This window comes from Lasioglossum baleicum, chromosome 12 (genome assembly GCF_051020765.1).
Source record: "Lasioglossum baleicum chromosome 12, iyLasBale1, whole genome shotgun sequence".
Taxonomy (NCBI): domain Eukaryota; kingdom Metazoa; phylum Arthropoda; class Insecta; order Hymenoptera; family Halictidae; genus Lasioglossum; species Lasioglossum baleicum.
Window position 1 is genome coordinate 2,808,131 of NC_134940.1, and position 17,063 is coordinate 2,825,193.

General features: G+C 53.4%; 1 protein-coding gene across 5 annotated transcripts in view; it reads left to right on the plus strand.

The window, feature by feature from the left end:
- E75 (ecdysone-induced protein 75) overlaps positions 1–16,596 on the plus strand; it is a 162,595-nt gene extending 145,999 nt beyond the window's left edge. For 4 of the 5 annotated variants that reach the window (XM_076435855.1, XM_076435856.1, XM_076435857.1 and 1 more), the window contains exons 3-5: positions 8,716–8,860; positions 12,307–12,548; positions 13,076–16,596. In XM_076435855.1, coding sequence (XP_076291970.1) covers positions 8,716–8,860; positions 12,307–12,548; positions 13,076–15,058 — 2,370 coding nt within the window. In that variant the 3' untranslated portion in view covers positions 15,059–16,596. Of the gene's footprint in view, positions 1–8,715; positions 8,861–10,231; positions 11,607–12,306; positions 12,549–13,075 lie in introns of those variants that run through there. The other variant, XM_076435858.1, reaches the window with a different exon arrangement.
- The last annotated feature ends 467 nt before the right edge of the window (positions 16,597–17,063 follow it).

Below are 17,063 nucleotides of genomic sequence, written 5' to 3' on the forward strand. Positions count from 1 at the left end.
TCCCATCGGCAGTTTTCTGGCTTTTGTTCTTCGCGCTTCTTCGTATTCTGCGACGCGACGTTCTGTCGTGTCGATTAATCGAATTTGACAAACATTCCAAAGCCAGGAATTCGATCAGAGTCGCGGGATGCTCGTTCGATAACGTTTTCGCGATTCGTTTTTCCTCGCGAGGAAAAATACCGAACGCGTGAGATATACCGCGTCGCCATGTGGCCAGGAAGTGAACGGAGCATGAATGTGAATGTACGATGCGACCAAGGCTACGGAGAAGCTATCGACCGAGCGCGACTCGACCTTGTGCACGCGGAAATCGCGAGACGTTTATGCTGATCCTTGACGGTTGCCTCCTCGACTGATCGGGGCTAGGCAGACGAAAAATCTCGCCAAGGCCTCTTTTCTTCTGCCGACTGTCTCTCGGTTTCTTGCCAAGGCTGAAGAAAAAAAAACGCGGAATCGTATTTACCAGCGGAATTAGAGGATCCTTAAACTGTCGTGACGTTCTTAGAGACCGCTGTACATTATCTCTCGTTATTTACGATTTCGAATCGCGTCGGTTTTTAGTCGAATGTTTCCAAGAATTCTCGACAAAGAAGTCATCGAGGAGAGAGGCTGGACGGAAACCGTGAAAAATGATGGAACAGGATACACCGCGGTGACCGAACACGTTTTTCTTGAATCTAGCCTCGGACAATAGCTGCGCGGGCGGTTACGCAAGGGGAGCGTGAAATGTGGCGAAATTCTTTGACGACCGATAACCTTCGGGGATTGGGAAAACGCGTGAGAAGGGAACTGGACAGGTAGAACCTCTCGGACCTTTCCGAGAGATTGCTTTTGTGCTGGTGGTTTTCGTGTGGCCGAGAGAGAGTGGAAATCGGGTCGGGTTCAGGTATGTGTAACAGAGAACGCACATCCGTCTGGGCAACTTCCTGTCCAGCTTCCTTCTGTTCTTTGTTCGGCACGTCGCGTCGCGTCGTCCTCTTTACCGAGAGATAAATCATCGGTCTCCGACGAACTAGAAGCATTTTCCGTGTACGAAAAATTGATCGACTCGCGCTAAAAATAAGGAGAAGCTAGGCAATCGTCGCGCTAACGTCAATCAGTAGCTGTCAATCGAGAGAAGAAATCTCTATCGGCGAAACCTCAAATCGAATGTAAATCGTTCACCTCGAGACTGATAATTACATCCCGCGAAGGCCAACGTCCTCGTGATCGTCATTGTGCGACTTGAAGGAGGCGGTTGGTGGGGGCAGCACAGGCTGCGAATTCGTTTCGAGAAGTGGTAGAACGCGCTGCCACCACCTCTGTCGCTTTACCACTTCCACGCAGCGCCGTCGCGGCGCAGATGGTGGGGGACGCTCTGCCAGGTGTGTTAATCGGTGACTCGGTGCTCGCAGATCTTCTTCGTGCGTCGACCCGACCACTTCGGCTGCAACCGAGCCTCCTCTCGCGACAGATACATCGTTCTCGAACTTTCTTATCCGAAAGCAACCGATGAACTGAAAATCAGACATTTCTCCTACTGTTGTTCGCTGTATTCGGACCGCAATTTTCCCCAAACCACAAGCTGCGGAAACAGCCATATATTTTACAGGGGTCCCTCAGTTTCCGAAACAACCGATGATGTCTCGGTAGAATTGACCACGGGCTTTCTTTCTGAAACGAAAGAGAAAGTGGACCGACGGGATCCCGAAAAGCTTAAAGAGATGATTTGCCGACCGCGGGAAAGAGAAAGTGTCCCGGCCTTCCTGTGTCGCCATTTAACCTCGGTCTGCTGGTTCCTATTGTTATGTCCGGAAGGGGAACGAGATCGAGCGAGCATATCCGACCGTTCGTATCCGGTCGAGGATTTTTTTTCGTCTAGGCTCCCCCACCAGAGACCCACGAAAAGAACGATGGAGAGGCGGGTGGCCCGGGGCTGGTTGACTGGGTCAGTAACTTATGGCGGTGTAGCAGGCCGAGTCGTTGGCGAGTGACCTAGCCGCTAGCGGTAGAGACCGTCTTATGGTACTGGAAGAGGGACCCGTGGAAAGGGAAGAGAACGCGGAAGAGTGTTGGATATCTTTAAGACTAGGTCGCTCGGTCGCACTGCTGTTGCACTATTTCGCCATAGCGACTCGCAGCGGCCGCAAGCTACTTTTCCCCGACCGGCTCGCTGGGTTCCAGCTCTTCGCGCAGGTTCAAGGAGTCGCGTAACCGCCTATCCCGATAATCTCACGCGCAATACGAACCGTCAATCTGATCCTCGGTGTTAAATAGACAATATTTTGAGAATATTTTTGATGACGCGAGTGTCCCAGCGCGATTCACAGCAGGTTCTCGCGAGCACAGAGGGAGCGACCAGAAATTTCTGTGGCCCGCGCTGACCCAGATTTCGTCGGGACGTTGCCCCCCATGATACTTTTCGTGCACGCGTCACTGACCTGAGTTCAGCTTCTACGGCACGAGAGATTCTCGTTGGCGGCGTTGGCGCGATCACGTGGCCACGATAAACGCGCGATAAAAGACACGGCATCCCGACGACGCGCGTTCGAATAAGCGGCTCAATTCACGAAACCCTCCCCTAAATCTGATCCCCAGTCCCTCTGGCTTATGCAAAGCCGCGGCCTCCCCCAATCTAGTTTCCCCGTATCTACCAGCACTCACCTCGAGCACATTTTTCTCCGGAGTCGTTCTCGGAGCTAATCGCAGCCCACTGTTTCCGATTTCCGTCCATCGAAAGTTCCGCGTTCGCGATTCCTCGATCGTCCTTCTTCCACCTCCTTGCTCCACTCGGGATGCACCAAGGTACAACAATCGCGAGGTACACTAAACGGCGAAAAATACGGATTTTTCTTTCTTCGCGTCGAGGTTCCTCTCGGTAAATCTCCTCCCTGGCGGGACAATCAACGGTGGAGGTGCGCGTCGACTCTTTTTCCGGAGGGTTGAAACCAGGCGACCGGTGCATTAACCCTCCGGTCGTCGACCCCCGAGCCAGTTACGTCACACGACTGTGTTCCCTCCTCCCTTCCTCGAGGCCCCCCCTTCCACGATCTCCTGCCCCCACCTCCCTACTCCTCGATCTCCTCCACCACCTCCTCGTTCTCCTCCTCGCCCACCTCCTTCCACCTCGCTGTTCAACTCTCCCCCTCCGCGACCCTCCTCATTCTCTCTCTCTCTTGCTCTCTCGCTCTCTCTCTCTCGGCTAACCGTCATTTTTGATGTCGTAACGAATCGTGATCTCATTTTCATTTGATTGCGCGGGTATTTCGGTGCTCGGTTGGGGTTACTGACCCCGGTGCATCTACTTTAGAATCGGGTCAGTCGCTTATTATCGTGGTAGGTGTTCGCTCAACGCGGTATCTCCGGACGGCCGGAGCGCCCGCGGCACCGCTTTAAGATAATGCTGCCCCGCCGCGCCGCGCCGCGCCGCTCGCGGAATCGAACGTCACGCTCGCCTTGCTCGCCTTGCTATGCCTCGCGATAAACGCCACCCCGTGAAACACGACACCTCGCGCGAGAACCTGCCAGCCGATACCAACTTACCTTGGCTGGCCAGCTTTTTGGGGGTCAGCGGATTTACATGCAAAAGCAAAACCCGATAAACATAGTCCTTCTCGAAGTCTCAATGTTTTCGATTCAAACCGGATCATGTTCTTTCACGAATTATTGGATTGGCAAATAAGTTCGTTCGGTTCTTGTGATTTATTCCACGCTAAAGTACCGAACGAACTTATTTGCCAACCCAATAGTATTTCGAACAGTTTTGTTGTCTGATTGTAGTTTGAGAGAATTTTCGAATAAATTGTCGTCCGCACAACACACCTCTAGCATCATGGAAGTAGCAAATACTTGGTGCGATGACCTCGGCGGTCGACTTGCCCGGTATCGATGCCCGGGGAATAGAGCAGCGAACTGTTCGAGGTCAAACGAGAGTATTAAAACTGATCGGTCAACGGCACCATTTCTTCGTTGCCGGGTTTGCGCGATCGGAGATTATGTAGATCGGCGATTGTCAATGTTTTTCGCTACCCGAGACCTCGATCGAACATTCCAGATCCACTTTACTCGGCCAGCTAATCATCGGAACCTCCTCCCTCGATACCAGCAGTCTGCAAACGGAATTATGCACGAATGCAGTTTCTCCCTCGAGATCCCCATAAACCCACCCCTGAAAAATAGTTAGTGTTCCCCGCGTACAGAGAGGATCGGGTTTCTAAAAATAGCAGAGCGATATCATCTTCCGGTCGAGGAGCCCCCGAAACAGTTGACCTAACCCGGGCGATCCAGGAAAATTTTCCACGGGTCCCGGAGGGGGTGGGGATGACGGGAATTTTCCGCGCGATTTCCCATGGTGCGCGGATTACGCGATCAGCATCTCTGACCTCGGCGATCGACTTGGCCGATACATCGGCGTCCGGGGAGAGCAGAGCGAGCAGCGAATTCTTGGGGTCGTAGGTGCGCGTTGGAGCGAGCGAGTACGCGCGAGCGGTTAATGCCCCCGAGCGAAGCAGAGAGTATCGCAGCGTTTCGAGTCGTGGCGCATGCGCTTGCAACGGCGCGCGCGCATTATGTACGTCACCGTTACTCCGTTTCGTGTCGTGTCCTCTCCTCGCACTCACCTCCTCTACCGATTCTGTCTCCTCCGTCGAGTCTCTCTCTCTCTCTCTCTCTCTTTCTCACCCTGTCTTTTGGTCCTTCTTTGTTGCCACTCTGCTCTCCTTCTCCCGCCCTCGGTTCTCCGTCTTCGTTCCCCTCCTCTCGCCCCTACACACCCGCGCCCCCGTGGGAGCAGATACGCTCACCTTCCCCTACCGTCCCCGTCCCTCCATCGAGCCACTCGAATCCCCACCATCGAGGCCGATCGCGCGCTCCGGTCGTTGGCCCCGCGACCACGTCGTGTGTATATCCCACACTCTCCTTACCTACATCTGTATGCGCCCGTGCCCCGTGTCTCTGTAAGCGTGCAGACATGCACCGATGCACACGAACGCGAACCCGCGCCCATGCCCGAGCTCGTGCCCGTGCCCGAGCTCGAACTCGCTCCTTTCGCGGAAAATAAAAGCGAACCGGTGAACGTGACTCGCGGCTCGCGGCGGACGCCCGAGCGCGCGGCCACCGGGGTTGTTGGACCCGAGAAACACGATGGGGATGATGCATCGAGACCGCTTCTCGCGCGATCAGCCCAAAACTTGGACTAGTCGAACCAAATATTTTCTTGTATACCAACGATAAGATTCTCTCCAGCATTAGTAATCACTCATGTAACCTAAACGTTTCAGTTCGTCTCTCTCTCTCTATCTTCAATTCGACATTCCATCTACCATTACTCATCTTTGAACCTCATCCCCATGATTCATCCCTTACTAACCATTAGACCCAAAATCTACATCTCCTGCTGATTTCTTCTCATCGCGAGCATTCTTTTGTCAGTCTTCATTCGCTGCCGATCAGTCTCTTACCGAGTCTTATATAGACTACTAAGATCTTTTGTATTACGTCCGTAGTTTGTATTTCGTTTAGAAATTGTACTTAATAAATATGCTTATATTGAGTATCCGGAATACAACAATTTTTGTTTTGCCAATGAAAAGCATCGGACGAGATCTTTCGACATTCTTCATCAAACTAAAATTATTTTTATCAAATTCATAGATGCTTTCGGCGCTACCGTTTCGATCAATTAGTAATATAGCTATTTTGCAAAAAATTTACTTCTCTCCTGACGTTTCGGTTCCGTTTTGAACCTTTATCGAAGGTGGAAATTTGCTTCTAAACAAAAATATATATATATAAATATAAATTTCAATGATAAGAAATTAATTCGATCATACTTGGTCTTAATACGTACTTGCTATAATAACTTTGTCTATGTAAAAATGAACATTGAGAAACTTATTAATTACTAAACTTATTTATTGTTATCGCTAGACTGCGGATCTTTATGCATATATGAAAATCTTGGTTCGGGGGAAATATATGTAGACCAGTAAACGATTTCAAAAATTCAAGAATGTTCTATCGTTGCTTTTAATGGGACGAAGTGGTTAAGGGATCAAATCGATTTTCATATTATTCTTGTTTCCCACGATCGATGCAACACGTTTTTCGATTCTGAAGGTGTCCTAACGTGAGGCAGCCATTCCATTTCGGGTCGCGCGGCTAAACTGGAAGCCAGGGTTCTGGGAAGAGATATGTTGATCGGAACGGATCGAAAAGGAAATCTTGGTGCATCGAGTAATCGGAGTTGAAATTTCTCGATGCTACCCCTCCAGCCTCGGCGGTTTAAATTTAGAGCGTCGTCTGAAGTTTCCCCCGCGAGCATATCGAATCTCCCCCGGGCTGCTGCGTTTTCCGCGAAACAGGATATTCCCAGGAAGGATCCGGTGCTACCGATAGCGATCTGTTTGCACTTTCCGTGGATGTGACACAATGGAGGCGCGTGCGCCGCGCCGCGCCGGCGAACGTAAGTCGTGGAAGCACGCGAAGGTGGTCGCCCCCTGACCTGTCAGGGGGAATGCACGGTTTGAGAGATCGATGCACCGCATTCTCCCACAATCCCACCCCCGGACGGTTCCACCTCTGCCGGATTCCCGCCAACCAAGGGGTTCAACAGGGGTTGCTGGCCTCGTCCGGGACACAGCGGTAGCTCGCGACCAATAACTTTGCCGTTTCCGAGACCTCTGATCGGTCGCGTGACAATAATAGCGCGCGACCGAAAAAGATCTTACGGGGAACCTGGCCTCGATCCATCGACGCGCGACTCCCATGAAAAAAAAAAATACTTCGCAGACCTGAATGACAATCATTCTCGATCGAATCGTTTAGAAAAATTTCGAACGGAAACATCGCGCGACAGGGCAACGCCGCGCCGCCGCGCCGCGCCGCTGCGCTGCCTCGGAGAACTTAACATTGGCAACGCTGACAGTTCATTGACTTGCATCGAACGCGTGCACCGATTGACAGGCCGGGCGCGGAGGTGCAACGGTACATCGTTCTCTCGTCTCGGGCTCTGCACGAAGTTGAGGTAGGCGAGGTCGCGTGTCTGACGTCACGAAAGAGTCACTTGACGACGAGTGTCGCCAATTCCGTACGCATACGTGCATACACGCGCGCCTGCGCCCGTTGACATCGTGCGCGAGATACGCGACGACGACGACGACGACGACGACCAAACGGCAGTGGAACGTCGTCGTCGTCGTTCCACGCGTCGTTCGTTACGTAACCGAGCTGCGAGGTCGTTGACCGATACGCGGCCGGGAAGTTCCTCTGCCCTGACCTACCTCTTTTCCCATTCTCAATTAGCGGCTGCCGCATGAGAAACCTACCGAGCGAAAGAGTCTCTTTCCTTTGTCTTCTCGCGGCGGTTCTTTTCCTTCGATCCGAGGATCTGCGAAATTTCTGATATAAATCGTCGTCAACAATTGTACGTTATACTTATATACATATGTAATATGTGTACTCGTAATATTATATGTATGTAGACGACGTAGAACGTATGTGCAGACCGAAGGGTTGATCAAACGCAGCAGCCTGACTTTGCAATGATTTGCGATTCTAGATAGACTGCTGATAGGATATTAACTTAAATCGCTGTGGTTAAATTAGTAGAGGGGTGGGTAGCATTCCCTAAAAATGGTGTAGATCCGCGGAGCGATGAACTGAAATCACATGTGGTACGATCAGCATTCCTTAAAAAGTGGTGCACGATGATTTTTTGTGTTCCCGCGTTTATTCGCGTTGGTAGGATCGCGGTATCGACAATAAGCGGGCGAGGACAGGGCGGGACAGTCCAGGAGGGTAGTTCCTTGCAGAATGCGGCAGGGCGAGGAGGGAAGGAACCCGTTAGTAGAGCGCTCGAAGCGCGCGAGAGCCTGTATGGTCGCGCGCGCGGCTCGGCTCGGCTCGGCTCGGCTCGAGAGAGAAGGATCGAGAGATATCGGAGGGTTCGCGAGCGGGCGCGAACGGGCGCGAACGGGACAGTCGGTGGGACAGGGATCGAGATAGAGGCTGCGGGAGGGAGAGAGACGGGAAGCGCCAGTGCGCGCAAGGGGGACTCTCACTTTCACGCGGTGAACTGCGGGTGAACGTCCGGGAATTGGGTCAGAGTGTCCCCCACCTCGCCGAGCCAGAGGCAATGTGCCGAGGCTCTATGCTCTCTGTGCTAGAAAGAGCCAGTCCACAGCCAAGCTCCGATACAAACGGTCGCTTCTTTTCCCCCCCACTTCCCCGAAACTCGCGTTTCGACTCGCATGATCGTACCGTCGAACAGTTACGGTCGGTTCGCTGTTGAGTTTAGTGGTTTCACCGAGCGTGCGTCTCCTTATCAGTGATTCACGCACACCGGGACTCTGTGACAAGGTTCGCGCGACCCGTCACCCGTCACCCGTCTCTCGCGCGTCGCCAGTTTATCTTCTCGGCCGGGCGATCTCGACGGTCGCTCGACGAAACCTCTCGATACGCGAACCGTACACCGAGTACCGAGAGAGAATCGCGGCGAGAGATCAGTGTACGCGTGCCATCGCTGCACGCGCGCGATTCTTCGATACTTTTCTTCGGTGTGACAAAACAAAAAAAAAAGAAAAAAAAATAACCGCGCGAGACACTGAAACAGGTGAATTAATGGGGTGCTTGTGCGAATGTGACCTGGCCACCCCGCGAACGGGGACCAATTGCTCGTCGGGGTCCTCCTCGGACAGTGACGGTCAGACTGACGAGGGTTTCGTTGGTGATTCGCAGGGATTCTTCCGGCGGAGCATTCAGCAGAAGATTCAGTATCGGCCCTGCACCAAGAACCAGCAGTGCAGCATCCTGCGAATCAACAGGAACCGCTGCCAGTATTGTCGTCTCAAGAAGTGCATCGCTGTCGGCATGAGTCGCGATGGTGAGTCTATCAAACATTTCATTTCTTCTCCTCTCGCTCCCTCGGCTACTTTCGCTCTACACCTACACCGTAGAATTTCGTGATCGTGTATCGAGAAACATACCGGTGCGCACTTTCCCCTGGGCATAGGACGCCGATCATGGTGTAACACATTTCTCCGAAAGAGTAGTTTCTAAAATCTAGAGTGTCGGGTCGTTGACCGTTTGCGTAACGCGGCTCCCCGCGACACGGCAAGAGTGTCGCAACGGGCGAAAGTGGCCAGTTCGCCGTTTGAGAAAGCAGCCGCGATTATATCCCCCCGATATCGAGCCGCGATGAGCTTGCTTTCTTTTCGAAACATGGCCCGGTCCATGGGTCGTCGTTCCCTCCCTGTGACCTCTTTCGGCGCGAAACTTCGCGGCTAGGTTCGTCCGGCGCATCAGACCTACCCCGGGGTCAACGACACGGCCGACGCGGCCGCCCGCCGTGGGTGCATCTACCGCGGGCTGAGCTATAACCGTCGCTATCCACTTATACTTCAACCGAGGAGCCAGCGACCCGTGGGGACATAGTGGACAATCCGCGAAACATTTCTCGATAAACATTGGCGATACGATCTCCGATTTCAATCTAACACTGTTCCGAACACAGTTTGACACTCGAATGCCTTCGCTGTTTACCGACGACTCCTCTCTAAATAACAACCGAGGAAATCAGTAGTGCAACCTTTGTTTGTTTTGCGGAAGGTTCAAAGTTTGCAAGAAAAAAATAAGAATAAAGACCGCTGATAGGCAGCATGGACTCGGCGGGGTCAATAGACGGGCATTGCTCGGCTTGCATGCGGCTCCACGTCCGTAGAAAGAGTACCGCTACTCGCCTCTACGTACCCGGTGACCCTTCCACCTCCTTCTACGACTCGTTTCCCCTCCTTTCCTAGACGCGTACGCTGTCGCGATCATCTCCTCGTCTTCCCCACTCCAAACAGCTCGATCTCCTCGTCGCTTTTACCCCTACCGTACGGCACCGAGTGACAACGCGCCGTCGCGTGGCGCTACGCTCCGCGCGGAGACCTCGCGAACTTCGTCTCCTTCGCGATCGCTCTCAGAGCCCCCCACTACCTATCCCAGTTGAACCTCCCCTCCGGCGACGGTGGTTCTCCCCACCGCGTCGAACCACCTGGCTGTCGGGCGCATGCTCCTCTCCAGTCGGCCCGCCAAACCGACCGTCCCGACTTGCCCGCCACGCAATTTGCGACTGGACACCCGCGGGGAACCTGCTGCTCAGCTGCTCTCCGTTCCCTCGTTCTTACGATCGCTCGGATACGTACTGTCGGTGTCGCGGTTATGTAGAATCATCTCCGACGTATAAATGGTACATGACCTATGAGAAAAACCATGGGGTGACATATTTTCATCATCGAGAACGTATTCTTCTTCGCGAGACCATCATACATGATTGCCCCGTGTCCACCGGGCAAGATTCGTACGTGACTCGAAGCACGCGACTCTCGTGACCGCGATGACCTCGTCTGCCGCGACCTGGCCAGGGCCAGTTCCTGTGTTCGAGTGTCCGAATGTCCCGATAAAAGACGGTCTAGGTGTGTGTTCGATAGATGAAAAGATCTCCTGTAGTTTAGTCAGTCAGTCTACAAAAGAGGACACGATGATATCCAGCGACAGAGAGATCGATCGTCCGTGAACAGATAAGTCTTACGACGGCAGCTGGTGACAGGGCAAATAGCCAGAGCAAGGGGTTGCCCAAGGTCGTCGAGGGTAACTTACCCCCGGCAGAAAGGAAGTTCGCATCTGCGCATGGGATAGCGGATAGAGAGTCACCTCTGACAGCGGGACCCCTCTTTTCTCTCTCGCTCTCTCGCTCTCTCGTAATACATATATATATATATATATATATATATCGTTTCATCTCTGTCTCCGGTCGCGTCTCCTCTCTGTCGTATTCAACTACGAACACAAAGAGACGATCCATACATAGCCCGGCGCACGTTACACAGGTATACGCGCAGAGCACCCTCTCCTCCGGGCGTGTGGTGGTCGCGGCGAAGCTCGGCGCGTACATTCGCTCACTATATAGTGTATGTATATAGGTCGGCGGTACGCCTCGTGCGGCTGTCGCTGAAACCAAGTTCAAGGCCAAAGGCTCAGCAAAGGCCACAATCGTGGCCGGTGGTGGGAGTCGTTGATGGCTGAATAAGTGGAGGGGCTGTTGAACGCAACCCGCGGAACATCACTCAGTCGGCGGTGATGCTGTCTCGCGTCCGCACGCGTCGTACTGTCGCGCTACTTTCTTGAGCACCGCCATATCGTGTAGCAGCCGCACTGCTCTCTACGTGTATGTGTCTGGCGACGAGCCGTACACGCCGTGCCTATAACACCACTTTGGAGTGACTTGCGGGATACGACGAGTCAGCCTAGAGATCGCAGTCCAGAGCTGTTCCTCCGGTTGTTGTTCCTCCGGGAGAGAGAGAGAGAGAGACTTAGGGAACATTATCAGACCGGAATACACATGACCAGTTCGTCGTATGGTGCGCCGTACGCGCCTATCGACGACCACCACCGGTAGTGATACAGTGTGCCCATGGGGAGAAAGATATACATAGTTTTTCGTGCGCAGTGCAGTTGAATACGAATACGCGTGTCGCATACGGAGACGCAGTTAGGGAACCGCTCGTTTTTCTCGACCGTCATGGGAGACGAGTTGCCCATACTGAAGGGAATCCTCAACGGAGTTGTCAACTACCATAATGCACGTAGGTGTCCCGGACTACTCTCTCTCTGTTTGGGATAAGTGTTCGCGAGAACGTCTATGATCCCCCGCGTGTGTTGTCATGACGCGATGAACGCGATGAACGCGTTCCCTTTTTACACCCCACGACGCGACACGAGCGTACGAGCTCGCTCGCTCGCTCGCACCAACGCTCGGACTTTCTATCGGAGGATTCGTAGCACGAGGCCAACACGGTTAGGAGCCGCACTTTCATTTCTCGCGCGAGAAAGTCGTGCGCTTTCCCCTCTCGATATTTTTTTTCTTCTCGTGGCCCGAACCGTCCGCGTCCTCCAGGCCCGTATCTGGTGCGACGATAAGTTTTGCGGGAGCGAGAACCGCGCTTTACCATGCTCTCCGATGTTCTCCGATGAGATCGTAGAGAAGTGTGTATACCCAGCCTCTCGCGGGACACCTCTCTCGGCTTCTCCTCTCCTCTCGTTTCCGCGTATTCGGATCGAACCGCGCGCGGAGTACCGATGCGCTCGAAGGCCGTCCCGAGTCCCGAACGATACACCGCGCTGTGTCCGTTGCATGATTCATCCATTGATCGCATTAACTATTCATCGACGTGTCCTTCGCTCGTTCTGCTTCACCACCGACACCGAACTTTGCGCTCCTTCCCGTCTTCGCCGCTGTCGAGCCGTCTCGTCTAACGCATTCGACATCCGTTTTTTTGATTATAGCGGTGCGATTCGGCCGTGTGCCCAAGCGCGAGAAGGCCAGGATTCTGGCTGCCATGCAGCAAAGCTCCCACAGCCGTTCTCAAGAGAAGGCAGTAGCGGCCGAGCTGGAGGACGAGCAACGACTACTCGGCACCGTTGTGCAAGCTCACATTGATACATGCGACTTCACCAGGGACAAAGTCGCGCCGATCCTCGTGCGAGCTCGAGAGACACCGAACTACACCGCGTGTCCACCCACCTTGGTAAGTAATCCACCTCTCTTCGATTCGTTTCTTTCATCTTTCATCGAAAAAATTAGGAGAACATTATTACGCTTGTTTTCCACCTATCATTTTTTATAGAACCTCTCAAGTTTGATTGATTCTTTGATTATCGTGTCAGGCACCCCGCGTTACAAACAAACACGTGACTGCAATTAACCTGACTTTAATAACGCGAAACAACACTGACAGTCTAGTACACGTTGATTAGCTTCCGCTAGAGTAGAGTGTCGACTACATTTTTTTTTGTCGTGCGAGATTACGTTTACGGAGTCGCGCGGCGAGTTTCTTCAACGTTCATTTTTACATTGACGCGCGTGTCGAGCCTTGAGGAGACGTCCGCTTCACGCGGAAGTCGAGACAGAACCAGTCGTCCTCGCGAGCCTTCCTCGATGTAGGAAGCGTGGCCGAAAGACGCGCGGACATCTCTTCTCGGAGAGCGTGTTGCGAACGAGACCTTGGGGGATCCGATTATTAATCTCGACCGTTCCTTTCTCCGCTTGTTGCAGGCATGCCCTCTGAATCCTAACCCTCAACCGTTGACCGGCCAGCAAGAGCTGTTGCAAGACTTCTCGAAAAGGTTCTCGCCGGCTATCCGCGGCGTGGTAGAGTTCGCGAAACGCATTCCTGGCTTCAGCCTGCTGGCACAGGACGACCAGGTGACGCTGCTCAAGGCTGGCGTGTTCGAGGTGTTGCTGGTGCGATTGGCCTGCATGTTCGACGCTCAAACGAACAGCATGATCTGCCTGAACGGGCAGGTGCTCAAGCGAGAGTCGATCCACAATAGCAGCAACGCGCGATTCCTCATGGATTCGATGTTCGACTTCGCCGAGAGGGTGAACTCGCTGCGACTATCGGACGCCGAGCTCGGTCTTTTCTGTTCCGTGGTGGTGATCGCTGCGGACCGGCCAGGGCTTCGCAACACGGAGCTCGTTGAGCGTATGCACAACAAGCTGCGGAACGCCCTGCAGACCGTGCTCGCTCAGAACCATCCTCAACACCCGGACATTTTGCGGGAGCTGCTCAAGAAGATCCCAGACCTGAGAACTCTGAACACCCTCCACTCGGAGAAGCTGCTGGCCTTCAAGATGACCGAACAGCAGCAGCAGATGCAGGCTCAACAGCAACATCAGCAACAACAACAGCAGCAAACACAACACGTGATCAGTGCTCAACAACCACAGCAACAACAACAACAACAACAACATTGGCCGATGGAGGAGGAGCCATCCGCGTCCTGGGGTTCCGCCTCGGACGTCACGTTGGACGAAGCCGTGAAAAGTCCTCTGGGCAGTGTTTCCAGCACCGAGAGCACCTGCAGCGGTGAAGTCGCGTCTCTGACCGAGTACCATCACGTAGCTCCGCCTAGTGGACACCACGCGTCCAGCGCGCCCCTTCTCGCCGCCACATTAGCCGGCGGACTCTGTCCTCATCGGCGACGAGCGAACTCTGGCAGCACGAGTTCCGGCGACGACGATCTTCATCGCGCGTCCTTATCGAAAACGCCTCAGCCACCGCAATGCCCTCGATTCCGCAAGCTGGACTCTCCCAGCGACAGCGGCATCGAGTCCGGCACCGAGAAGCCCGACAAACCAGCCAGCAGCAGCGCGAGCAGTGCTCCAACCTCGGTTTGCTCGAGTCCGCGATCGGAAGACAAGGAAGTGGAAGACATGCCGGTGTTGAAGCGTGTCCTCCAAGCACCGCCGCTTTACGACACCAACTCATTGATGGACGAGGCGTACAAACCGCATAAAAAGTTCCGAGCTCTCCGGCAGAAGGACAGCGCAGAGGCCGAGCCGGCGGTGATCGTGCAGCACACGCAGTCCCAGCTGCATCTCCACCTGACCTCGCCACCGGCGCGAAGTCCTTCGAACCAAGCGCAGACCCAGTGTCCGCAAACCGCCAGCCTGCTCAGCAGTACGCACTCGACCTTGGCCAGAAGTCTGATGGAGGGGCCACGGATGACCGCCGAGCAGTTGAAGCGCACGGACATCATCCACAACTACATAATGCGCGGAGAGACCAGCCCGAGGTCGCCGGCAGTCTCGCCGTCGCCGGCTGAACAATGCGCCTCGACCACCACCATCACCGCTCGTTCTCCCCAAGGATCTCAAGGATTGTTGCAGTGCGCGACCAGCAACTACTCGACGACCAGATGGCCGGCCACCTCGGTGATCACGACGACGACCGGCGCCCGACAGCAACAGCAACAGCAACAGCAGTCTTCCTCGGACTACCTCATGGTCGGGAGCTCGCCGGCCTCGTCGCCCAGATACCTGTCCGCGGCGGCGTCGAGTAGTACGAGCACGAGTCCAAGGCCCACGTCGAGCACGGCGGCGACGTTGATGCTGTCCGGCTGTCCCAGCAACATGATGGAGCTACAGGTGGACATCGCCGACAGCCAGCAACCGCTCAACCTGTCGAAGAAGTCGCCGTCCCCGTCGCCAAGGCCCCTCGTAGGACCCTGCAAAGCGCTGTCTCTCGAAGCGTAGTGCTCCAACAACGACGTATGAGCCCGTCAAGATCGTTCTTAATATTTTGGCACTCGGAGAAAGAGAGAGAGAGAGAAACCGACTACACCACCGTTCTCTCTCGCTATTCGCGTGACCACTTGCTGTGCGTCGCTACTCATCGATGACCGGACACCAGAGGAGAAGTATGAAAGTGCCAGAGGACGCTCCGAGCGCGTGATAAACCAAATAATTTATTAATTTAAACTATTAATCGATAAAGAAAGAAAGCTGCGCGACGAGACACGATACAATGGCAGACGGCGGTGGGTGGCGGAGTCGCGTCCGGCGGCCTACCTCTCCGCCTCTCAGCGAGCCGCGAAAACTCTCTGATTCGCGATGGATTTCAACGTGGATTTCCATCGATGATGACGAGGATGATTGTGCGGTGAAACGACGGAAAGGACACGCGAAGCGCGCGACGCTTCGACACGAGACAGAGTGCCGTTCCGGGAGCAAACAGTGCCGTGTATAAGATTTACCCGTCTACCTAAGGGAAGCTACCTAATCCGTTTACCTATCTACCACCTATCGGCTGCGAACATCGTCGGGCCTATCCAAGATCTAGACGCGATATCTATTTCGCGGATAGTTTTTCCCCCGAGGACAGCCTCGACGCGGCGGCTGATCCTGCAGGTGAGAAAAAGATAAAGAGGAGGGAAGAGATAAGAAAAAGATTGAATGTTAAACGGAAATTAATAATCTATCTACATGTGATAATCATGGAAATCGCGCATCCTGTACAGTCTCCACCTCATTCATCGATCATCTTACTCTACTATAATTATTGAATATTATAAAAGTAATTAATATTATTGTAATATGTGTAAGGTATAATAATCGTAAAAAGTTATCATCTTGTGTATGTGCGCGTAGGGAGAAGACACGAGTGTCCGCGCGTGTAATGAGAGCTAGGAAGAGACAGAATGCGTGGGAGAGAGTGAGAGAGAGAGAGAAAGTGTGCATGTGTGGGACCGACCAGGAAACAAGAACGAATGGGATCACGCGAGCGTGCTTGTGCAAGTGAATCGGGGCAAAATTGCAAACAAAAAATACGGAAAAATAGGCTTCTTTTCGAGTCGAATCCCACTATTCCGACGAGAAGCATGTATCGGGAAGAGGCAAGCGAACGCGTCTTGCGAGTTTTAAAAGATGTAGATTAAAAAACACTGAGAGATAAAGAAAAAAAACAGAAAACGTTTCAATGTTTTGTTCACATGAGACTGACCCGGCCCGCCGCGGCCTCCGAGAGTGTGCAGTCGTCGAGACAACACTACCTTCGATCACGACGCTCGAATGATTTTCACAGTCGATTATGATATCTCGTTGGAATCGATCGAGCATCGCGAATCGCGCGTGCCTCTCGTCTCCGAGCGAGCAACCAACGATCTCCTGATGTTTTTTTCCCAAAACGGATGTAAAGAAAGGGAGGAGGCGGATGAGGAAAGAGAAGACTCGAGACACGGGAGTCGTGTTACGTGAGTGTGTGATTCAGAGAGTGCGAGACAGAGAGAGAGAGAGAGAGAGAGAAAAACAAAGGCAGAAAGAGAGACAGAGAGAAGTCGCGTGCAAGTTCGGGTAGAAATCCGGCGCACGGCGAAGTGTAAATAGTAAATTTCGTAAGGCTAAGTCGTAGGAGCCGCGAGTTTTGGACGAGTTTCGTCGCTTTCGAGAGAGAAAGTGAGGGAGAGAAAGATCGAAAGAGAGAGAGTGTGTGTGAGAAAGAGAGAGAAGAAACAGCGAAAAGATACGCGGCGGGCCGCCGCCGACGTGTTATTGAGACGCTCGCCCCGCCCCCCTTTCGCCACCGATAGATACAGCAGAGAAACGCAGGAAAAAGTAAAAGAACACACAATCACACACACACACGTGAGAAACATACACTTTGTACAAGTACACGGATGGCACACACACGCGTGCGAGTATACAAACAAAAAATGAAGTGTAATAAAACGCGTTAGCATCATGAAACCAGCGAGCCGAGAAT